This window comes from Mesoplodon bidens, assembly GCF_964165515.1.
Source record: "Mesoplodon bidens genome assembly, chromosome: 3".
Classification (NCBI taxonomy): Eukaryota; Metazoa; Chordata; class Mammalia; order Artiodactyla; family Ziphiidae; genus Mesoplodon; species Mesoplodon bidens.
Window position 1 is genome coordinate 84024691 of NC_138178.1, and position 24559 is coordinate 84049249.

General features: G+C 49.5%; 1 protein-coding gene across 1 annotated transcript in view; it reads left to right on the forward strand.

Annotated features, from left to right (window-relative positions):
• Nucleotides 1-717: 717 nt before the first annotated feature.
• Nucleotides 718-24559, forward strand: part of LOC308614034 (cytosolic carboxypeptidase 4-like) — a gene marked incomplete at both ends in the record, with an annotated part of 110209 nt that continues 86367 nt past the window's right edge. Inside the window, one exon of the mRNA XM_081228250.1 lies at nucleotides 718-944. Coding sequence (XP_081084376.1) covers nucleotides 718-944 — 227 coding nt within the window. The remainder of the gene's footprint in view (nucleotides 945-24559) is intronic.

Below are 24559 nucleotides of genomic sequence, written 5' to 3' on the forward strand. Positions count from 1 at the left end.
GAATTATCCATTATCAGCGGGAGGGAGGAAAGAAAGGACATTTGTTGCACACTTACTTTGTCATAGGAGTTTGTCTCCTTTAATCCCTCAGATAATCCGATGAGGACTTTTTACCTGCCATGTTACAGATGAAGTTGGATACACAGCAACCTGAAGTGGTGGAATGAGATGCAAACCCAGAAAGCAAGAAGGAGAAATTATAGATAATTTTCCCCACTCTTGAGCCTAGCCCATCGCTCAGGCATCCAGCAAATGTTTGTGGAGTGAATGAATGAATGGATGAATGAATGAATGAATATTTGAAGGTCGGTTTACAAAGGAACTTAGTGAGAAATGACACTGGTAGGAGAGCTGAAGTACCCTGAAAACTACATATTCCAAGCACAGATGGGGTTCAGTGGCTGAAGAAAATCCCAAACACTGAAAGGAGCTCAAAATAAAAAGAAACGGTTTCCTTAACACTTTCACAACTAAAGGTGTGTCTCCGCAGACCAGGTACAGAAGACGCACTTGCAGTCTACAGAGCTCCCTCCTTCAGAAAGCTCTGGAACACAGTCGGGTTTTGTTCGCAAACTTCGGCCGCGGGGGCGGGCAGGGGCCTGCCGCTTTAAGAATCTGGTCGAAGTCCTTTTTCTCTCCGTGCCCCCCCGCCTCGCGGTGCCGGGGAAGCCCAGCGCCCGCCCCTTTCTCCTCTTGTTGGCTTAACTACGGGTTCGGATGCCCATCCGTCACAGAGGCGCCGCCTCCGATTGGCTTCGGGCCGGGAGGCGGGGCGGGATGAACGGAGAAACTAGTGTGTTGGCGGCGCCCTGGCTGTACCTCAGTAGCAGCGCGCTCAGCGGCTTTTGCGAGCTGGGGGAGGGGAGCAGCAGCGGCGAGGGCTGCGGAGCCTCGCGCGGGCGGCTAGGGGCCTCTGAACGCGGCGGGTGGCGACGCCACGAGCGGTGAGTACCCGGGCTGGGCTCGGGGCGCCGTCCTCGGGCCGGTGTAGCCGCGCGCCCGGCCGCCGGCTTTGGCACTTGTCACCACCCCTCACCCCGGGCCGGGACCGGGAGCGCCGGGTCCTGCGCGCCCCGCCGTGGGAGCCCCCGGCAGAGTGAGCCTCGCGGGACCGCGTGCCCCGCGAGCAGCACAGCGGGGCTCGAGTCTCTGGAACCGCCTCGGCCACCTCGGGGTCTCGGAGGGCTGGAGTCGGGGACAGTGGTGGGGAGTGGAGGTCTGTAGAGAGCCGTCCCCTCCCCAAGCCCGCTCCTCCCTCCTCGCGAGTGCCGGGGGACCCGGCGAGGGTATTTGCTGAAAGCTGTGAGCGAGAGAATGAATTGTTTTGCAAATGGATGTTGCGCGCGGGAGCTGCAACTCTTTCCCCTGGGAGTGCTTGATTCATTGAGTCCGCAGACTGTGTTTTTTAAAAATGACTATTGATCCTGGAAAGAGAAGGCTGCCTGTCTTTGAGGATGTGAGCAGCCCGGCTTTGCGCCGCGGGCCGGGCGAAGTCCCCGCGCACTTGACGCCGAGGGCCAGATGGCTGCCTGCCTCGTGCAGGGCGAGGGCCGAGGGGTTTAACCAAGGGAAAGGTCGTCCACGCGAGCCCGGCCCAGAGTCTCCTGTGCCCCGGCCGTTTACGTCCCACCTGACAGGGCCCCTCGTCTCTGTTTGGAGAGCTGTGGAGCAGCAGAGGAATGGCCACCCGTCCTAAGCCTCGCCCACCTGCCCCCCAGGGTGGCCCCCACCCTAGCAGGTTCAGAGCAAGCCTTCTCTGGCCCTGGCTGTCCTGTTCACCCCATCTTGCCCTGGCTTCGGGACCCCGCAGCACTTGGGCACGCCCCCCACTCCTTTTCCCCGTCGTGGTTGCTTGAGAAGCTTTCTGGTTGGGACTCTGTGCCCCCAGGGGCACCATACATTTTTGTGCTGGTGCTTCAAAGAACCCAAAGTTCATTTCCACTACCTTTGAGCAGAGAACTCTTTATAGAGATCTTAACAAAGGGGGTGGGGTGGGGGCCGACCCAGGTTCCCCGCAGGTTTAACGCAGCCACTCTTGGTCCTGCTGGGTTGCTTTTGGGCAGGGGGAAGGCTCCCTGAGCTTTGGCCCTCCCTGGTTAGTCAGGGCAGAGAAGGCCTGGTGTCTGGGCCTTTTGGTTTCACTCTGGTTCTGGGGCGTGACTGAGGGAGGGAAGTTGCCAGGGGGAGAGGAGGCAGGAACCCCACAGTCTGATCACAGGCCAGACTCTGGTGACTCTGACTTGGTCCAGGCCCTTTGGGACCCTGGGCCTCAGTCTGCCCGTTCACAGGTGGGAGACCGAAGCTCTTTGAGCCCAGGTGTGCTGTTAGGATTGCTAAGGGGCTGTTGGTGAAGGCTTGCATTTGGGGACTGGGGAGGAGTAGGACCCAAGGTCCACCCCACCGGGGGCAGGTTTGGTGTCCTTCTAACACGGGGTCCTTGAGTCCCCAAGCCGTGCCTTTGGAGGATGAGGGAATCAGTCTTCCGTGCCCGGCAGCTATCTCCGTTTTGAGCCATTCCCTTTGTCAGGAAGTGACTCCATGCAGGTTACTCAGAGGAAGGTAGAGAGAAATGTTAGAGACCTTCCTGCCGGGGCTCAGGCTGCAGCCGGATTTATGTATGCGGTGCAGAGAGAGGAGCTGCGGGCGAGTGGCACACTGCACCTCAGAGGCGGCTTCTGCAGCCTGACGCCCCTTAATAGCATCTTAAACCTGCGGGCGCTCAATGTGGGAGAGGAGAGCAGGAAGAAAGGACGATTACCCGGGCCTTGGACTTCCTGGTCTGCAGCGGAAAGCAGGCTTGGTCCTTCCCATCTGTTACCCCGATGCACCATGTGGGGTGGGGGGGGGCGTCAAAGGGAGTGGTGGTTTGTTCATTCATTCGTTAATCGATTAATTGATTCATGGTTTGAAGGGGCTTGATTGGGACCCTGCCTTCGGGGATCTCGTGGACCAGGTGTGCTGGCATGCATGTGGGTTAGAGGCCCTGACACATCGAGGTGTGCACAGTACCCCAGTGACAAAGGCAGCAAGGGGAGCTGAGGGGACACAGGAGGTGCACGGGTGGTGAAGGCTTCCTGGAGAGATGATGCCTTGATTAAGTAAAGATGAGAAAGGCATGTGGTGGGCTACCACCTCCCCCCACCCACTCACACTTCTCCCAGAGGCCACTTCATTGCCAGCCTCCAGGCAGGTGCAGGTTGAGGGCAGAGAGCATGCAGGTGGGAGGTGATGGAAAGGTTCACCTGAGACTGTGGTGGTCTGGCCCAGGAGTCCCCCAGGAAGATGGGTGGCTTCTGGATACAGCCGATCTGCTCAGGGGATCATGGGAGACCCCACCCCACCAGCCCCAAAGACCAGCCCATCGCCTGAGCCTTTAGTCCCAGGGTACCAGCCCTCAGTGTGAGTGTGGCCTGAAAACGGAGGGGGCTAGCAGAGCTGGCACAAGGACACAGAGTGGCCAGACACAAATGAATTGGCTGATTGAGATGCTCCTTTTCATCTGATGTGGTAAATTTCATAATTGAATTGCCTTAGGCAACCAGGGCTGTTGAAGCGTTTTCCCAGCCAGAAAACACTTAGTTGGGACAGCTAGGGGCGGGGGTGGGGAGAGTGTATGCATCCACAGCTTTTCCTCACAGCATCCCAGCAGGCCTTTTCCCTTAGGAATCTGGGTCTGTCCCCAGGTGATGGAAGTCAGCCCAGCCTCCCCTCTAGGTTCCACTCCCTTTCCTAGACCATCTGGCCCCTGAGCAGCACTGCTCCCACCCCAGTGTAATATGTAGCTAAAGCTGATACGTGTCACCTTCAGGCACTCACCTTGCCAGACTTACTGCAGTTCCCTTAGCTGTTAGGAGCATGGAAGGGGGATTGTGGGATGGAGGGCTCAGGGTTGGGAGGGTTCCCTGTTATTAAGTCTCTTCAGCACCAGGTTGGGGGTTGGGGGGAAGAGCATGGGCTCTTTGAACTGGACTCGGGTTCAGATGTTGCTTATGTGTCTGTGGGCAGCCCTCTCCTGGGGTCCCAGCCACCTGCACCCACCCTGCCCCCTCCCTCTGGTGCCAGTAGATGCTGTTCTTTCTTACTGCTAAAGCTTTCCTTCCCAGCCCTGTCAGTGACCTTTTGGATGAAAAATGGTAGGCGTGTGTGGCTCACTAACGTGTTTTTAAAAATGCCAGCTCTGTGGTCTCAGAAATCCAGCTTAGTTGGGAAATTTCACTGTATTTTCTGCAAATACATAAAAGTCTCCCAAGCCATTCCCTCCCCCAACGATGGTCTCCTGCACCTCTGGGACAGAGTTTAGATGAGGCTGTCTGGGCCCCACCTTGTTTCAGCGTGACTGAGGCCCAAGGCCAGCTGCACCTCTTCACCAGCTGTCCCACAGATGGAACCGTCACACCTGGACCGTGTCAGCAGAAAGAGCACTTAAGTGGGGGTCTGGGAGTCCTGCTCTGCCCCTACCTGGCTGTACGACTTCCTGTAGGTCCCCTTACCTCTATGGGCCTCGATTTGCTCTTCTGTAAAACGGGTGGATGTTCTTCGGTACAGTGCTTCTACTAAATGTCTTGCTGTAAAATCTCAAAAGGTCTTGTGTCCTCTGGTATTAAGTAGTTTTATAAGGCTTGAGTTACTTGCATAGCTCTCTTGGGCAGGAAGAGGGAGTGGTGGCCGGTAGAGTGCAGAGGGGCTGAATTAGAAGGCAGGAATCTGTCGTCCTAGCTCCAGCTCCGCCTCTGATGGGTGCCGTGGGCCTTTGGGCAGGTCGCCTTCCGTCTCTGGGCCCTCACTTTTCCACCTGTAGAATGAAAGTGGTGTAGTATGCAGGAGCCCCATTTCCTTTCCTTTCTTGGTGAGTGGAAAGTGAGTCAGACTTTCCCAGTAACTCCAGAGGGACAGGGCTCTCTCCTCCCTCGGTCCCCTGCCTCTGTCCACTGCCTTGGAGTTTGGGGCCCAGGTGTGAAGGGCAGCAGGTGTGGGAGCACTGAAATTGACACCCCCCACCCAGCCGGGAACAGATGGGGTGAGACCTCGCCTGTGGAGTGTCCCCTGGGCATAGAGCCTAGGGCCACCTGTGAAAGGAGAGATGGACAAAGACTTCCTAGGGGGCAAGAGGGATCTTGAGGGAGCCCAGGGGGACAGAGGAGGACGCCAGGCTCCCTGCCTCCTGCACGTGGCACTTTGCCAAGGAGGCGCCTGCAGGACCAGTCTGATGGCTCCTCCTGCGAGCAGGCGGTAGGCGGGGGCTGAGCAGGGCCGTGGCAGAACTGTGTCAACGGCTGCCAAAGGGAGGACCCCTTTGTCGCTCCCCACCCACCTCTGTCTGCCAGGAAGTCACCTTGGACTGTCAGCCGCCCGCCCGGCCAGCCCATCAGAGTAGGATGCAGGGATAGGATGGAAACTGAAACTCAGACTTGCTTACTTTCTGCCTGCTCCTGTTGGGCCCCCAGGGAGAGGCTGACCACAGATCAATCTAGGCTGAAAGGAATTACTTTCCTAATTAAGATAAGAAAGGCTTGGCTCATTCAAACCCCAGGATGAGCTGCCTGCGGGATTTGCAGTTGGCCAGGTCAGATCTGTCTGGGCAGGAGTGAGGGCCAAGAGATGGAGGAGCTCTTTTTCTAGAAAGCCATGGCGATTGCATCCTGCATCCAGAGTTCAAGTTCTGCTGCATCCCAGCTGGGCTTGCGAGACCCTGGGCAGCAAGTCCCTTAACCCGTGAGCACCTGTATTGTTTGCGGCTTTGGAAATCCGAGGGAGCGAGATATACAGCTCCATTCAGGCAACAGACATTTATTCAGCACCTTCTGAATGGCTCACCCTGGCCAAGAAACTGGGAAGGGAAAGTCAGGTTCAAAGAGGGTCTGTACTTGCAAGCTCGGCCTCTGGCCTGGGAGACAGACAAGTAGTCAGGTGGTTTCAGGTGGTTATGGGTCAGCGCTAGGCTGTGCGTGGCGTGGCCAGAGCCATTGGACACGTGAGGAAATGGACTGTCGTTTGTGTCTCGATTCCTAATGTGGCCAACGAATGTTTTCTGCCGTCTGTTTTTCTGCCAGGATCTGCGATACAGCAGAGAACAAGGCAAGGTCCCCACCCTCCTGGGGCCCCCATTCAACTTGGGGAGGCAGACCACAGCTGGATAAAATAAATAGAGCTGCGGTTGGGCTGCAGAAAGCAGACGGGGAGGTGTGAGGAAAAGGATCAAGGTGGGGCATCTGCTTAGACGAGGGGGCTCTGGACTGGTGACATTTGAGCCGAGACCTGCAAGATGGCGAGAGGCAGCCGTGGGAAGATCTGAGGAAGGGGGTGCCCAGCAAGTGCACAGGCTGGGAACATCGTGGACTGGGGAGGGGATTGAGACGAGACCCAGAGAGAGGCTGCAGCCATTCCATTCTGGAATCTTCTGATGCATAGGGAGCCTAAGGAAAACATGTTCCTTTTAAGTTGTTTTATTGTCTTTAATTTCAATCATACATCAGCAGGTTCCCTTTATAAACAAACAATCTAAGAAGAAATGGAGCATGGTATGAAAGTGGCCCCATCCTTGGTATCTGTCAGCAGTTTGGGGCATACTGTTCTCATGCCCCTTTTCATATAGAGATTTTGTGCTTATGTAATTTGGATCACACTCAGTACTCCACAGTGTCTATCATTTACTGTGTGGTGGATCTCTTTCTCTTTTCACAGCAGTGTAGTATTCCACGGTGCAGCCAGACCACCATCTTTCAGTTCACAGTCTCCTAACAGGAGATGTTTCGGTTGTGTCTGATCTTTCCTCCCCCCTATACAATCCATGAAGTCATGCACATCCTTGATCGTACGTCTTTCTGGTCTTTAAATTTTCATTGTCAAAACCGAGTGCCGTTTGCGAAGACTAATAAGCCAGTTTTCTCTCCCATTGATGGTGTCTGGGAGCCCACTTCCCCACCTCCTCACCCCACTTGTTATTATCCACATTTTCCCTTTTAGCTAATGTGATGGGGGAAAAGGATCTCATTATTCCTTAAAAAAAAAAAAAAGATCCAGTTTATTCAGGCTTTCTCTTTTTACTATAATCCATCGTTGTTTTTTCCAGGGGATCATGGTTTAGCGAGCGCTCCCTCTTGCTGGTCTGACCGTGGCTGGGGAGTCAGCGAAGCCTTTGCCCTGTGTACTAATCTGTGAAATGAGGTCCTTTTAATCCCCGCCCTGCCCCCTGCCAGGCTGCTGCGTTTTGGGCATGGGAAAACATTCCTGAAAGTTCATTTTATGCTGAAAAGCTCTGCAGACATCATGGGTTTTACTAGTGAAAGGCAGATGTCTGGAGCCTGGAACATTTGAATGGATATGAGTGTTTCTAAAAAGCCAGTGTGTCCAGGGGAGGGACTGGGCTGGCTTTAGGGGGGACGTCTGCCTTGCATCCCTGAGATGGGGAGGGCCTCACCCAGCCGAGTCCAAGAAATGAGCCAGGAGGGCAGAGAAAGTTCTCTAGCTGGTCCTCTAGCTGGTCTAGGGACAGGCTCAGAAAGGGGCATTGGTCACCACAGACTTGATCCCCCATTTACCTGTTGGTAGAGACCAAAGGCTGGGGCTCCTAGAACTTTGTGTATTTCCATGTTTGTTACTTTGGGGGTCCTTGTGTGTTTTCTTGTAACAGGAGGCTTTAAAATAAGCCAAAGATTGACAGAAGGGCCCTTGTACTTGATTTGGAGACAGAAGGAGGGGAAGCTGTGGGGATTGATAAAGGAAAGGTGGGATCAGGGCCAAGGAAAACCAGGCCCATGTGGTCCCTGGGCGGCCTCAGGCCCCATGATGCAGGAGCCAGGGAGCTGGCTGGGCCCCTGGAGGAATTCATCACTGCTGGGATTCAGGTGCCTGGGGTGTATATAGCTAGGCTCTCCTGTACTTCCCCAAGTGGGCTCTAACACAGCGGGTCCACACCTTGGGGAGCAGCATCCAGGCTTGGCTGCGATTGCCCTGCTGCCGCCTGGTAACTAAGCCCTGGTGGAGGCTTCTGTTATCCCCACCAGCCCGACCTGGTTGGGACAGATGTGGGGAGCTGGGGGGGGACTAGGCCACAGACAGGAAGGTGGACAGACATGGGGGGGGCGGTGATAGCAGCGGACGAACAAGCAGGTGGACAGAGGGCTTTGGTCGGGAGGCACCCTGCCTTTGTACCTCTGCAGCCGGTGGGCAGGAGGAGAGAAGGCTGAGACCTTGGATGCGGCACATCTTTGCATTTGCTAGGCATCCCATGGTTCTGAGGGTTGGGTTTTTCATGAAGGGAGTGAGGGGAGCATCTCACTCAGGAGCTGGCTCGAGGGCAGTCCGTGAGGGCAGGGGCAGAGTGGGCTGCCCTTTCTGGGCCCCACCCCACTGCCACCCCCAGCCCAGCTTGCAGGGGTTTGTGGAGTCAGAGTGAGGTCGAGTCGCCAGGTTTTGTTTCAGGCACCAGGATTGACTGGTCTGTCCATGTTGCAGGAAGTTGCAGCTGCTATTTTTACTGCTCCAACTAGGACTTTGTACAGGAAGGTACAATTACAAGCAAAATGTCAGGGTTTGGCTGGCCAGCTGATCCCTGGGAGGCTGCCACAGGCCAAGGCAGGGACGATGGTGGTGTCGGTGGGTGTGTAAAGCGAGACTCATTTGCACGTGGACACATCCCTACCCTGGGTGCTGGGTGGCTTCCTGTGAACTGTTTGCAGCGTCTATATAGTTTTCCTCAAGGCAGAAAAGAGGACTTTGCCGGGATTTGTCCAAGTTAGTGCACCTGGACACGTTATGATTGGCTGGTCATGAGATTATGAAGCCAATCTGGGGAGCTGTAAGCCATTCTGTTCCGGACTGCTCAGGAAGTTGAAATTTTGTTAAATGAAATTATTGAGACCCTACGGTGTGATAGCCACACTGCTAAGTGCTAGAGGTAGAGATGGATCAGACAGACCCCGCCCTAGAGCATGACCCATGCAGCATTAAGGATGCAGAAAGTGCCATCTCTGAACCCTTTGGACAAGCACCTGGTATGTTCTTAATTTATATGCCTTAGGGCCAGAGGCCAAGCAGGGCTTACGTTAGCTTCTGTTGTGGCCTAACGGCTCACCACTAACTTAGTGGCTTAAACAATACCTATTTATTAGCTCACAGTTCTGTAGGTCAGAAACCTGGGCTGGCTCAACCGGGTTCTCTGGTTAGGCTTTCACAAGTCCAAGGTCAAGTACCAGCTGGACTGGGCTCTTATCCTGAGGCTCTGGGGGAGAATCTGCTTCCAGACTCGTTCAGGTTGTTGGGAGAATCAAGTTCTTGGTGGTTGTAGGACTGAGGTCCCTCTCTCCTCCCTGGCTGTCAGCTAGGTGCTGATCTTGGCTCCTACAGGCTGCTGCATTCCATGCCAGATACCCCCTACCCCACCCCATCTCTAAGCAGCAGTGGAGCGTCAGATCCTTTCCTGCTTCAGATCTCTGACATCAAGTTCTGCAATCAGCTGAAGAAAACTCTGCTTTAAAGAGCTCATGTGATTAAGTCGGGCCCACTCAGAGCATCTCCCTATTTTAAGGCCACCTGATTAGTTAGTAACATCATTAATTATATCTGCAAATCCCTTTGCTATGTAGGTAACATGGTCACAGGAGTAAGACCAGGGGTGGAGATCAGGGTGCCATCCTTGAATTTTCCTGCCAAGGGTTTGTGCCAGCAGGGGCTACAACAGCAACAGTATTGATAACAGCAGGTCTCATGAATAGAGTGAATTTTGTGTGTCCCACCATACTGGGCTCTTTACATGGACCTTCTCATTTAATTCTCAGGATAGCACATTGACACTTATTCCACCCGCCCCATTTTCCCGATGAGTAAAACTGCGGCTCAGAGAATATAAGTACCTTGGGCCAGTCATACAGGTCGAAACAGCAGTGCTGGGATTTGAGACCAGGACCTTAGCACCTAACCACCCCCTCAGGGTGCTCGAGGCCAGCATCTCCAGTTTGATTACTGTGATTTGTAGAACACCGTGTAGGACAGGGATGAGGGTTGCTCTTTCCCATCCAGCATTTAAAATACTTAAATGTGAAACATAGCAATCATATTGCAGGTTAACACAGCAGACACTGAGGACCTCTCGCGTGGATCTTTTTGATTCTTATTCCAGTGGGTATTTGTGGTTAATCTACTTCCCATTCAGCAGTATTATCGATCTAATGTATTCCAGGCAGCAAAGATGACACAGACTAGTGTCCTTGATGAATTGAAAATAAAAATAAAGGCAGAGTACCCAATGCCCTGAAGGAATAAATAATGCTGGACTAGAGAAGAACCCTCACAGCACCGCAGCAAAGGGCCAACAGGTATTAGAATGTTAATTGTAGGAGACAAGACAAAAATGTTCTCTTTACTCTCTGCCGTGTTCCTGGTGCATAGCACAGTGCCCAGCACATGGTAGGTGCTCAGAACTTCCTTGTCAGGTTAATTTTCTCAGTATCTACTATGTACGAGGCCCTGTACACGTCAGACAGATGTCAAGTCCAGGGGAGGGTGTGAGCGTGAAAAGAGAGGGCTTATGGAGAGAGGGAGTGGGGATGGGAGAGCCAGTAAGTCCAGCATGTGCCCCAGTGAATGGTGGTGTCCCCAGCAAGTGGCTGGGGATCAGATTGCACAAGGCTTGGATGTCCAAGCCTCCTTGAAGCTTTTGAGCAGGAGAGAATGGTGGTCAAAAGTGAAGACCGGATTGCCTGGAGCAGGGGAGACTGGGGACAGGGCCTGTTCATAGCCTGTTCTGCAGCTGTGAAGTCCTCACCTTGTTTCGGACGCAGGACTAGCTACACAAGGGACCCGGGAAGGAGGATTTAATGGAACTTGGTGGCCGAACGATATGCTAAAAATGTATGTATGAATGAGTTGCAGTTTCTGGGCACCCATGTATTTGGCTATAAATACACATTACATATGTAATTTCAAGAGACCAAGAATCATCAACTGCGAAGCCCAAGGGCAGCAGCCCATGCGTGGCCCCTGTAGTTTGCCGTCTCAGGCGCTGCCCTCTGCAGACCACTGAGGTCTGTTATTTGGGGGAAAATGAGGGGTCCTGTGGCGAGAAGAAAGCATCCGGTGATGGAGGGAGGCGCAGAGCAGGCTGGGTTCTTCGAGGGGAGGCCGGCCAGCGGGCATCAGAGGGCGCCAGCTCCTGTGCCCACACGTCCATGCAAGCTGGGGAGGGGCCGAGACCCTCCGGGCAGGTGATTCCACTCTCACTGCCCTTCACTTTCCATGGCAGTTTCTTTTTCAAGTCCTTTAAAAAAAAAACATGGTTAATGTGTGGAGGATGAGGAAGTTTTGCTAACCCACTGTTCTCACAGTGTGGTCCTGGACGGTCCCTGGGACTTTTTCGGGGTCCACGGGGTCAAAACTGTTTTCATAGTAACACCCAGATATTATTTGCCTTTTTCACCCATTCCCTCCAAGTGCATAACCCCGTGACCCAATGTTTTCCAGATGACCATTGCATGAAGTTACTAAATCATGGTCATGTAAGTGAGCCAGAGTGCAAGACAGACCCAGGAGACGGGAAGGTCATGGAGTACACAAGGACCGCACGGGCTCAGGTCCCACACTGCAGCTAATCTTTAAGAAACTAGTGCTTGACAAGTCTTAGTGTTTTGTCAAAGAGGAATATCCAAAATGATCTGTAAAGGCTCTTAAAATCTGTTCCCTTTTCCAACTCCCTGTCTGTATGAGGCTGGATTTTCTTCTAGTCTTCACAATGCAAACATTTTACAATGTTTAGGAGTATGGGATTAACACTTACACACTACTATATATAAAATAGGTAAGCAATAAGGATTTACTGTATAGCACTGGGAACTATATTCAGGATCTTGTAATAACCTATGATGGAAAGTCATCTAAAAATATATATATAACAATCAGTTTGCTGTACACCTGAAACTAACACAATATTGTAAATCAACTATACTTCAATTTAAAAACACCACGACATTTTACAACAAATTGAATGCAGAAGCAGTTAGAGAGTCTGGCCACTGTTCTCAATAAAATAAATTTTTTTTTGGAAACTAGATTTATGAAAACCAACTGTTATTTGTGCTAACATATAATGAGTTTATTATTGTTCTTCAGGCACCTAGTATACATTTGAATTTTGTCTCAGTTTTAATTTTGTCTGTGATAACTCTCAATAGGTTAAACCACGTAACAGAAGCCCTTTAGGGTCCTCAATCGTTTTCACATTGTAAAAAGGTCCTGAGACCAAACCATTTGAGAACAGGTGTGCTAGGCAAAGCCCTTGCAAGCTGGGGCCTGGGTGTGGGCCCTGAACCCAGCTCTGTTCATCTGTTTTCCCCTTTTAGTCCCTTGGCAATCCTGCGAGGTTGGTGTGATGATTTTCATGCCCATTTTACAAATGTGGAAACCGAGGCACTGAGCATTTGAATACCCAGCACAAGCCTCGCAGTATAGAGGTGGCAGTGCCAGCAAGCAGGGAGGTGCCAGACCGACGTCCCTGTTCCCCAGGCAGGGAGGAAGGCAGGCGCCTGGGAGAGAGCTTGTAATGCAGGCCTGGTCTGTGTCCTCAGGTTACGTGCTGTTGGATGTAGTGCGAGCTCTTCAGGGTGGCACGGGGCCTGGCAGGTGGGGAGGCACACTTCCACACCCTTCCTCCTTTCCTGAGGCCCAGGAAGGCAGACTCAGGTTTGCTAAGTGGCAGCGAGGCACTTGGGAAATCCAGTGTTTTTCATTAAAAACAGCATCTCCTGTTCAGGCACACACGGCGTTTACAGCCAGGAAGGTGGTTCTTTCTAAACAGCCCACGTTATGCCTTTCGAGCAGGGAATTTGGAGCAAAACAGCTTTGAATACTGAGGATGTGTGCGCGTTTCTTACCTTTTCTGAGCCTCAGTTTGCCCACCTGTACAATAGGGACCGTGACGCCTCAAAGAGGTGCCGTAAGGATGAAACGAAAGAAGGCATGTACAGGGCCTGGTGCAAAAGCTCGCTCACAGCCAGGTGTGAAAAAAAGTGACCCCGGGACTTCCCTGGCGGTCCAGGGGTTAGGACTCAGCACTGCACGGGGCACAGGTTCGCCCCCTGGCCGGGGAACTAAGATCCCACATGCGTGGCACGATCCCCCCCGCAAAAAGTGACCCTGCATCCGGCACAGTGTCCGGCAGGTTCAGGGGTGTGTGCGGTGGGGACAGCCTCCCCGCCCTCCTCCCCAGCGGTAGCTATCAACCCATTTCTCACCCAGCCTACTAGAGACAGTCTGCAACCCCAGCAGGTGTGTGTGTGTGTGTGTATTACGTGTCTATGTGTATGACTAGGTAGTCGGTTTTTAACAGATGTAAGGGATGGCATCCTATTCATAGCACTTCTCGTTTTAGCAGAGAAGGCCAGTTGCTTATTTTTTGATATATATAGTTCTGTAGTACTCCATTGTATGAATGAACCACTATTTCTTTAACTGGGCCTCTTGCCTGTGAACATTGAGGCTGTTTCCAGCCTTTTGCTTGCAGCCAAGAGGGAACATGCAAGTGTGATGGAGGGCAGGATTCCTGGGCATGGAGAGGCTGGGGCAGAGGGCTTTTGTCATTTTGAAAGATCTTAGCAAAGTGCTCTCCAGCTCTCCTCTGCCCTCCTCCCTCTCCATGGGAGGGGAGAAACAGAGCTGTGTCTTGGGCTTTAGCAATTGAGGCACATTCCCATTCTGGTTCGACAGCAGCCCTGGCAGCCTGGAGTAGAACGAAGCTTCTAGAGCACAGGGAGAAAGAAATCCACGAAGAAGTAGTCGGTGCTTGACTTTTTTTTTTTTTTTTTTCCTTCTGTCCTGTTGTGCGTGTGCATTTTCCTCCCAGGCTGTCACTCCAGGTGGCTCACTGCAAGTGATATCTAGGCCACAGTGCTTTTAATGACTCCATCTGTGGGCCTCTGTGACTCTTTCAGGGGACCAGACAGGAAGAGAGACAGCCTCCCTCCAGGCCCCCAGCCTCCCTCTGTTTGCCAAGGGCCCGGCCAGTCCTGCTGAAGAGGGAGGAACCCAGGACCAGGAGGCGATGTTTGCTTTGTACGGGGGCTGTTCTCTGCCCCTGCTTGTTCCTCTCTGTCTCGCTCTGGATAAATGAAAGGAAACAAGTGATTTCAACAGATGGGCGAACCTGAGCACCAAGTTCTTTGTCCCGTCTGTGGTTAGACCAGGGATGTCCATTTCATTGGCCCCGCTCCCGTCTGCAGCAATAGCTGGGCTTGCAGACCCCCAGCCTCGGGGGCCAGAGACAGTCCAGGCGGCCCCACTGAGTTGAGGGGCAGCAGGATGCGGCAGTGGAAGCCAGGTGGCAGCTTCTCTCGGCCCTTCCCTGCCGAATTTGGAGGCATCTGAGCCACTCCTCCCTTAGCTGAAAGAAGCCTCTTTGTTGCAGCGGTGGTTTCATTAAGCATGGTAACCAGAGCTTCTATGACAGTATGACGTCACACATCTGTAATTCTTCTCCAAAGATTTTTATCTCAAGAGAATACAGTGATTCATAATACACCACAGCAAAGACGTTATTTGTTCGTTGGATACAAATGCAAAACTATGGATGAATGAATTAGTAAGTCATGGTGCTTATATACTTCACAGACATTAAAAATTACAGCTGACAACCCCAGCGACGCTGGGATAAACCAACCGGTTCATCCCAGTGTCTGCATGCAGGAGACCCCTGATCAATCTGTGTTCAGTGGTGAATGAAGGATAGGAGCATGCAAACTCTGTGAATGGTAAAAACAATCTGAAATTGTGTTCTATAGTTGCAACAATGTAAAATGTTTGTTATGGGATAGAAGCTGAAAATAATAAGCCAAAGTGAAAATGGCCATTGTGTTTGCAGTGCCTCTCAACCTTATCACTTCCCCCCACACACCTTTTTGGACCTTTTATTCCTAATTGCGCTCAACCCCCCTCCCCGCCATAAATTTTAATACCAGATACGCTATAAGTCTGTGTTCTGTATGTATGTCTGTGCTTTGTACCTACAACAAGTAAGATTTTTTTCTGTCTTCCAAGAACCAGTTTTTGCCTCCTTAGGACAGTGTTCCTGCCCACCACCTCCTGACCCCCTTGACCCCCCATGAGAACGTCTGTGTCGGGGCTGTGATTCCTGGGGATTGTCGTCTTTTGTGTCTTGCCTTCACTTTTGTGTTGTCTTCTCAGTAAAAATGACTGAGCTCCTGGGTGTTCCTGTTGGCCTATCTCACTTGGTTCGTGGAGCTCCCACTCAGAAGAGGGGGTCCTGGGCAGAAAAGGGGGCGCCAACCATCTGTGGCTGCGTCTGCTGGGCTGGGCGTATGGCTGGGCAGTCATTACAGGGAGTCATTCCCACATCTCCCTGCCCGGTGTCCCAGCCTAAACAAAGCACTCAGACCATTGCCTAGTACATAGTAAGTGCTCAGTCACTATGACTTATATTGGTAGTAGTACTGTTGTCATTACCATTCATCTCTGAGCTGCTGTTTTCTTGTCTGTAAATTACAAAACTAATAGGACATATGGCAGGATCGCACCTCTGGTGCTGTCCTGGTGAACGAAGCCACGTGACTCGTTTTAGCTAATGAGATGGGGACAGAAGTGATGTGCGTCTTTCTAAGGCCAAGCACCAAATTGGCAGTGCCGCTTTCCAGAGCGTTCTCTGTTTTCTGTTGGCATGGTGACTGGTGACATGGCGACTACTCTGTCATCTGGGTCCCTGGGAGTGACAGTGATGAGAAGAGTACTCTCTCCTCCCCTCCCCCCCCAACCACCAACTAACCCACAGTGCGTGTAGCGTAAGCACGAAATGTCTCTGTCCCCAAAGCCACCAAGATTCTGGGGTGTTTGTTGCTGCAGCACAACCTAGCCCATCTTGATTAAAACAGAGTCATAACCTTGTCAGGCTTGGTTGTGAGGATGAAATCTTCCATGTAAGATGCCCAGCACAGTTTGGATACATGGTAGTCATGTGCTCCACGCGGCTCCCTTCCCGGCCAGAATTCCCTGTTGATTCTTTGCAGCAGGTGTTGCTTCTTCCTACAGCAGAGTTTCACAGACCTTGAGCCCTTACCCCTGTCCTCTGCCTTTTCTGGGAAGGCAGAGCCTGTTGCCTGGGAAAGGCCAGGGCAGCGCACCACCCAGACCCTTCCTCCAGAAGTGGCCCGCCCACTCCGGCAGAGCTGGCATCCATCCCCATAGCATCTATCAACTCAGAATAACAGCTCTGGCTCCCCGTTGACCAGAGGCTGCTGGCAGCCTGAGACCTGGCTGTCAATCACAGGAGCTAAAGTGGCCGCCCTTCCTCAAGTGTGCCTAACATTCGTGTGCATCGAGTAAAAAGGCTGGAGCGCGTGGAGAAGGCGCTGAGGCATTTGCCTGCCCCTCTGGGTCTGCTGGGACCACGTTCCCCTTCCTGGCTCTGGGTGCAGGAAGTTGGGCCATGTGTAGGATTCAGTGCCCACCTGGGACTGTGTGTGTGAGTGTGTGTGACCCTTTTGAGAGGGTACAGTTGCACTGTTGCTCACGCCCTCAGGACAGCAGGTGGGAACCGGGCTGTCTCACACTGTGCCTTGTCAGAGGGTGTGGAAGGCTTGGGCTTCTGTCCAGAGGGGGCGAGCTCAGGGGCGGGCTCCACCCTTCGTGGGACATTCTGGCACTGCCTGAAGAGAACCCCATTTAGTACCAAGCAGGGTATGAAGCAGACACCGTCACCCCTTCCTGAACCTCACTCCATTCTAGAACCACCACCCGCATGGCCAGTGCATTCGCCTGCCAGAGGGCCCGGGCTTGCAGCGAGGCAAGGATTGGGTAAGGCTGGAGTCTGGGGTAGGGCGGAGTAGCATCCAGCAGGCTAACCACGGGAGAGCAGGAGGCGTGCGTTACACAATTCCCGTGACTTCACTGCGGATTTGAAGTCTTTCAAAATCAAAAGCTGAAAAACAAGATCAAAATAAATAAATACACAGCAAAAAATATAAACAGTTTTAACCTGTTGGATTTTCAATAAAAATTCAGGTACTACGACTTCTGAATAAATATATATAAAGTTGTTTTTTGTTTTTTTTAAAAAGAAAGGGCCATTGGAAGGTAGAAACATCTAGGGAAAGGACCCATTGTCTGATAATTCCCTTGTATCTAGAATGATCTGTGGCTCTGATTCAGTTACAGCAGTCATACTGATTTTACTTTCACTTAACAGTTAGATTTGTCTGCTTCATATGGTGCTTAGTTTGTTTTCCACTTGAAAATTGGACGGATGGCTGCCCCTGCACCCCGTGGGCTCCCCGAGGTGTGTGTGTCCCCCAGACTTGGGCAGGGTGGGGATTTGAGCTGCAGTATCACGGGGCATCCTCTCGGAACCCCGCTCCTGGGAATCTTGTTGTAGCACGCCGCCCTGCATAGCCCTGATACCTGATAGTGTTGGAATCCTTCATTATCAGAGTTCTGGAGTAACCCAGATCCAGCAGGCTTGAACAAAACCTTTAGTGTTTTTCCTGACTATAAAAATATTACATACTCATTAAAAAAAATCAAACAACTTAAAAATGAATAGAGTAGACAGTGAAAATCCCCCTTTTTTTTTTCAAAGTGGAGGTTGGGGTAAATAATGTCTGCTGTGTTCTTTATTCAGTGACTGTGGTAATGACAACAGCAACAATAATAAAACAGCTGACCGAGTAAGCAGGAGAGGGCCAGGCCGTCCCAAATGCTTGTCATCGACGGTCTCATTTAAGTCTCAAACCTATAAAGTAGCAGCTGTTTTCACCATCACTTTATGATTGAGAAAAATAGCCCAGAGAGGTGAATTAACTTTCTCAGGGTCACCAGTAAGGGCTGAGCTGTCTTCAGGGTCCCTGTTCCTGTGCACTGGCTTTGAGGAGCTGTGAGTTTCCCCGGGTCTGCTTTGTCACAGGTGTGTCAGTGGAGCTGGGGCAGAACCCCCTGGGAGATACAGCTTCAAAATACTTGCTGCCCCTCCTCTCTGTGGGCTGGGGTTCTCCTGCTGCAGCTGGAACGTCCAAGGCGAATTCTTCGCTTACACGACTGGCCCCAGGGTTCACATGCCACTGGCCCTGTGTGATAGCGCCCCTGCCTGTCCCTGGCCTTTCTCTTCCCTGAAGGGCCGATGGTTTGCACCCAGCCTTTGCACCTGCTGCTTCTCTGCCTGAACCCTCCTTTCCCCGCCATCACATCCGGGCTCCGCTCATCACCTAAGTTTCATCCCACGTGTCTCCTCTTCACAGGGGCCTAAATGAGCCCACCGTCGTCTTGTCCCTCTGTGGCCCATTGCCATTTTATTTTCTTCATAGAACTCCCAGGAAGTGAAAGTGTCCTGTTCACTGGTTTGGTTCCTTATCGCTGGTCTGTCTGCCCCCTTCTATACCGCCAACCACAGAGTGCAGCCCCATGGGGGCAGGAACTCTGTCTCTGTGCATCACTGTCTCCCTGCCTGGCACGTGGGAATTGTTCGGGAAGCTTCTGGTGGATGAGCGAGTCAGAACCACATTACCTGCAACCCCTCAGCTGGGCCCTGGGATTTTCTGGCTCCCTCTGGCCACCAGCGAAGAGCGATGGAGTTGACACCCTCATTTAGAAAATTGCTAACTCCTGGCTGGGGGTGGAAGGGGGGAAGGGCATTAGCGCTGCAGGACAGAGCTGGACCTCCCAGAGTGTGACCCTCAAAATGCAGCTTTGATTGCCTCTGGTGCCTTCTTCTCTGAGAGTGGAGGTCTTTAGATTTTAGTCACTGGAATCTTCAGAGAGCTTGGCAAGTTTTCTTCTGAAGGTCTTGCCTCTTGGCTAGTTTGTTTACTTATGTATTTGGCTAACTTTCCAAGGAGGATGAAAGGTGAGCTGGGCACCTTGCTATTTGGTGCTTTTTTTTTGCAATTTTATTTTATTATTATGTTTTTAAATAAATTATTTTTGGCTACGTTGAGTCTTCGTTGCAGTGCGCGGGCTTCTCATTGCGGTGGCTTCTCTTGTGGAACACAGGCTTTAGGAGTGTGGGCTTCAGTACTTGTGGCACATGGGCTTGGTTGCTCCGCAGCGTGTGGGATCTTGCCGGACCGGGGCTCGAACCCGCGTCCCCTTCATTGGCAGGCAGATTCTCAACCACTGCGCCACCAGGGAAGTCCCTTTTTGCAATTTTAAAACTGTATATATCGGGCTTCCCTGGTGGCGCAGTGGTTGAGAGTCCGCCTGCCGATGCAGGGGACACGGGTTCGTGCCCCAGTCTGGGAAGATCCCAAATGCCGCGGAGCGGCTGGGCCCGTGAGGCATGGCCGCTGAGCCTGCGCATCCGGAGCCTGTACTCCGCAACGGGAGAGGCCACAACAGTGAGAGGCCCGCATACCGAAAACAAAACACAAAACTATATATATATATTATATTGGAGTATAGTTGATTTACAGTGTTGTGTTAGTTTCAGGTGTGCAGCAAAGTGATTCAATTAGACGTCCACATGTATTCATTCTTTTTAAGATTCTTTTCTCATATAGGTTATCACAGAATATTGAGTAGACTTCCCTGTGCTGTACAGTAGGTCCTCATTGGTTATCTGTCTTATATGTAGTGGTGTGTATATGTTCATCCCAAGCTCCTAATTTACCACCCCCCCCCACGTTTCCCTTTTGATAGCCATGAGTTTGTTTTCGATATCTGTAAGTCTGTTTCTGTTTTGTAAATAAGTTCATTTGTATCTTTTTTTTTTTTTTTGCGGTACGCGGGCCTCTCACTGTTGTGGCATTTCCCGTTGCGGAGCACAGGCTCCGGACGCGCAGGCTCAGCAGCCACGGCTCATGGGCCTAGCCACTCCGCGGCATTTGGGATTTTCCCGGACCGGGGCATGAACCCGTGTCCCCTGCATCGGCAGGCGGACTCTCAACCACTGCGCCACCAGGGAAGCCCATTTGTATCATTTTTTGATAAGTGATATCAAAGTGATATAAGTGATATCATATATTTGTCTTTGTCTGACTTCACTTAGTATGATAATCACTAGGTCCATCCATGTTGTTGCAAATGGCATTATTTCCTTCTTTTTTATGGCTGAGTAATATTCCATTGTAGGTATTTACCACATCTTGTTGATCTATTCCTCTGTCGATGGACAGTTAGTTTGCTTCTGTATCTTGGCTGTTGTAAATAGTGCTGCAGTGAACGTTGGGGTGCATGTATCTTTTCGAATTATGGTTTCCTCCTTATATATGCCCAGTAGTGGGATTGCAGGATCATTTGGTAGTTCTATTTTTAGTTTTTTAAGGAGCCTCCATACTGTTCTCCATAGTGGCTGTATCAATTTACATTCCCACTAACATGTAGGAGGGTTCCCTTTTCTCCACACCCTCTCCAGCATTTATTGTTTGTAGACTTTTTGAGGATGACCACCCTGACTGGTGTGAGGTAATACATCATTGCAGTTTTGATTTTCATTTCTCTAATAATGAGCGATGTTGGGCATCTTTCCATGTGCTTTTTGGCCATCCATATGTCTTCTTTGGAGAAACGTCCATTTAGATCTTCTGCCCACCTTTCTTATTGGGTTGTGTGTTTTTTGGATACAGAGCAGCATATGCTGTTTGTATATTTTGGAGATTAATCCCTGTCGGTTGCATCGTTTGCAAGTATTTTCTTCTATGCTGTGGGTTGTCTTTTCATTTTGTTTATGGTTTCCTTTGCCGTGCAGAAGCTTTTATGTTTAATTAGATCCCATTTGTTTATTTTTGTTTTTATTTTCATTAGGAGGTGGATCCAAAAAGGTATTGCTGTGAGTTATGTCAAAGAGTGTTCTGCCTATGTTTTCCTCTAAGAGTTTTATAGTGTCCAGCCTACATTTAGGTCTTTGGTCCATTTTGAGTTTATTTTTGTGTATGGTATTAGAGAATGTTCTAATTTCATTCTTTTACATGTAGCTGTCCAGTGTTCCCAGCATCACTTATTGAAGAGGCTGTCTTCTCGCCATTGTATATTCTTGCCTCCTTGGTCATAGATTAGTTGACCATAGGTGCATGGGTTTATTTCTGGGCTTTCTATCCCGTTCCATTGAGCTATATTTCTGTTTTTGTGCCAGTACCATACTGTTTTGATGACTGTAACTTTGTAGTATAGTCTGAAGTCAGGGAGCCTGATTCCTCCAGCTCCATTTTTCTTTCTCAGGATTGCTTTGGCTATTGGGGTCTTTTGTATCTCCATACAAATTAAAAAAATTTTTGTTCTAGTTCTGTGAAAAATGCCATTGGTAATTTGATAGGGATTGCATTGAATCTATAGATTGCCTTGGGTAGTATAGTCATTTTGATAATATTGATTCTTCCAATGCAAGAACATGGTGTATCTCTCCATGTGTTTGTGTCATCTTCGATTTCTTTCATTAGTGTCTTATTGTTTTCAGAGTACAGGCAGGTCTCTTGTCTCCTTAGGTAGGTTTATTCCTAGGTGTTTTATTCTTTTTGATGTGGTGGTAAATGGGATTGTTTCCTAAATTTCTCTTTCTGGATCTTTTGTCGTTAGCGTATAGAAATGCAACAGATTTCTGTGTATTAATTTTCTTTCTTTTTTAAAAATAAATTTATTTATTTAATTTATTTATTATCGGGTCTTTGTTGCTGCACATGGGCTTTCTCTAGTTGCGGCGATTGGGGGCTACTGTTCGTTGCAGTGCACGTGCTTCTCATTGCGATGGCTTCTCTTGTTGTGGAGCATGGGCTCTAGGCGTGTGGGCTTCAGTAATTGTGGCACGAGGGCTCAGTAGTTGTGGCTCGCAGGCTCTAGAGTGCAGGCTCAGTAGTTGTGGCCCACGGGCTTAGTTGCTCCACGGCATGTGGGATTTTCCCGGACCAGGGATCGGACTCGTGTTCCCTGCATTGGCAGGGGAATTCTCAACCACTGCACCACCAGGGAAGTCCTGTATTAATTTTCTATCCTGCAACTTTACCGAATTCATTGATGAGCTCTAGTAGTTTTCTGATAGCATCTTTAGGATTTTCTATGTATAGTTCATGTCATCTGCAAAGAGTGACAGTTTTACTTCTTCTTTTCCAATTTGGATTCCTTTTCTTTTTCTTCTCTGATTGCTGTGGTTAGGACTTCCAAAACTACATTGAATAAAAGTGGCGAGAGTGGACATCCTTGTCTAGTTCCTGATCTTAGAGGGAATGCTTTCAGCTCTTCACCATTGAGAACGATGTTAGCTGTGGGTTTGCCATATATGTCCTTTATTATGTTGAGGTAAGTTCCCTATATGCCCACTTTCTGGAGACTTTTTATCATGAATGGGTGTTGAATTTTGTCAGAAGCTTTTTCTGCATCTATTGAGATGATCACATGGTTTTTATTCTTCAGTTTGTTAATGTGGTATATCATACTGATTAATTTGTGGATATCGAAGAATCCTTGCATCGCAGGGATAAATCCCATTTGATCATGGTGTATGATCCTTTTTTTTTTAATTTTTAAAATTATTTTATTTTTTTACATCTTTATTGGAGTATAATTGCTTTACAATGGTGTGTTAGTTTCTGCTTTATAACAAAGTGAATCAGTTATACATATACATATGTTCCCATATCTCTTTCCTCTTGTGTCTCCCTCCCTGCCTCCCACCCTCCCTATCCCACCCCTCTAGGTGGTCACAAAGCACCGAGCTGATCTCCCTGTTCTATGCAGCTGCTTCCCACTAACTATCTCTTTTACGTTTGGTAGTGTATATGTATCCATGCCACTCTCTCACTTTGTCACAGCTTACCCTTTCCCCCCCCCATATCCTCAAGTCCATTCTCTAGTAGGTCTGTGTCTTTATTCCCGTCTTACGCTGAGGTTCTTCATGACATTTTTTTCCTTAGATTCCATATATATGTGTTAGCATATGGTATTTGTCTTTCTCTTTCTGACTTACTTCACTCTGTATGACAGACTCTAGGTCCATCCACCTCACTACAAATAACTCAATTTTGTTTCTTTTTATGGCTGAGTAATATTCCATTGTATATATGTGCCACATCTTCTTTATCCATTCATCTGTTGATGGACACTTAGGTTGCTTCCATCTCCTGGATATTGTAAATAGAGGTGCAGTGAACATTTTGGTACATGAGTCTTTTTGAATTATGGTTTTCTCAGGGTATATACCTGGTAGTGGGATTGCTGGGTCATATGGTAGTTCTATTTGTAGTTTTTTAAGGAACCTCCATACTGTTCTCCATCGTGGCTGTACCAATTCACATTCCCACCAACAGTGCAAGAGTGTTCCCTTTTCTCCACACCCTCTCCAGCATTTATTGTTTCTAGATGTTTTGATGATGGCCATTCTGACCGGTGTGAGATGATATCTCATTGTAGTTTTGATTTACATTTCTCTAATGATTAATGATGTTGAGCATTCTTTCATGTGTTTGTTGGCAATCTGTATATCTTCTTGGGAGAGATGTCTATTTAGGTCTTCTGCCCATTTTTGGATTGTGTTGTTTGTTTTGTTGTTATTGAGCTGCATGAGCTACTTATAAATTTTGAGGATTAATCCTTTGTCAGTTGCTTCATTTGCAAATATTTTCTCCCATCCTGAGGGCTGTCTTTTGGTCTTGTTTATGGTTTCCTTTGCTGTGCAAAAGCTTTGAAGTTTCATTAGGTCCCATTTGTTTATTTTTGTTTTTATTTCCATTTCTCTAGGAGGTGGGTCAAAAAGGATCTTGCTGTGCTTTATGTCATAGAGTGTTCTGCCTATGTTTTCCTCTAAGAGTTTTACAGTGTCTGGCCTTACATTTAGGTCTTTCATCCATTTTGAGTTTATTTTTGTGCATGGTGTTAGGGAGTGTTCTAATTTCATTCTTTTCCATGTAGCTGTCCAGTTTTCCCGGCACCACTTAATGAAGAGGCTGTCTTTTCTCCATTGTATATTCTGGCCTCCTTTATCAAAGATAAGGTGACCATATGTGCGTGGGTTTATCGCTGGGCTTTCATCCTGTTGCATTGATTTATAGTTCTGTTTTTCTGCCAGTACCATACTGTCTTGATACCTGTAGCTTTGTAGTATAGTGTGAAGTCAGGGAGCCTGATTCCTCCAGATCCGTTTTTCTTTCTCAAGATTGCTTTGGCTATTCGGGATCTTTTGTGTTTCCATACAAATTGTGAGATTTTTTTGTTCTCATTCTGTGAAAAATATCATGGTAGTTTGATAGGGATTGCATAGATCTGTAGATTGCTTTGGAGAGTATACTCATTTTCACAGTGTTGCTGCTTCCGATCCAAGAATATGGTATATCTCTCCATCTGTTTGTATCATCTTTAATTTCTTTCATCAGTGTCTTATAGCTTTCTGCATACAGGTCTTTTGTCTTCTTAGGTAGGTTTATTCCTAGGTATTTTATTCTTTTTATTGCAATGGTAAATGGGAGTGTTTCCTTAATTTCTGTTTCAGATTTTTCATCATTAGTGTATAGGAATGCAAAAGATTTCTGTGCATTAATTTTGTATCCTGCTACTTTACCATATTTATCGATTAGCCTTAGTAGTTTTCTGGTAGCATCTTTAGGATTCTCTATATATAGTGTCATGTCATCTGCAAACAGTGACAGCTTTA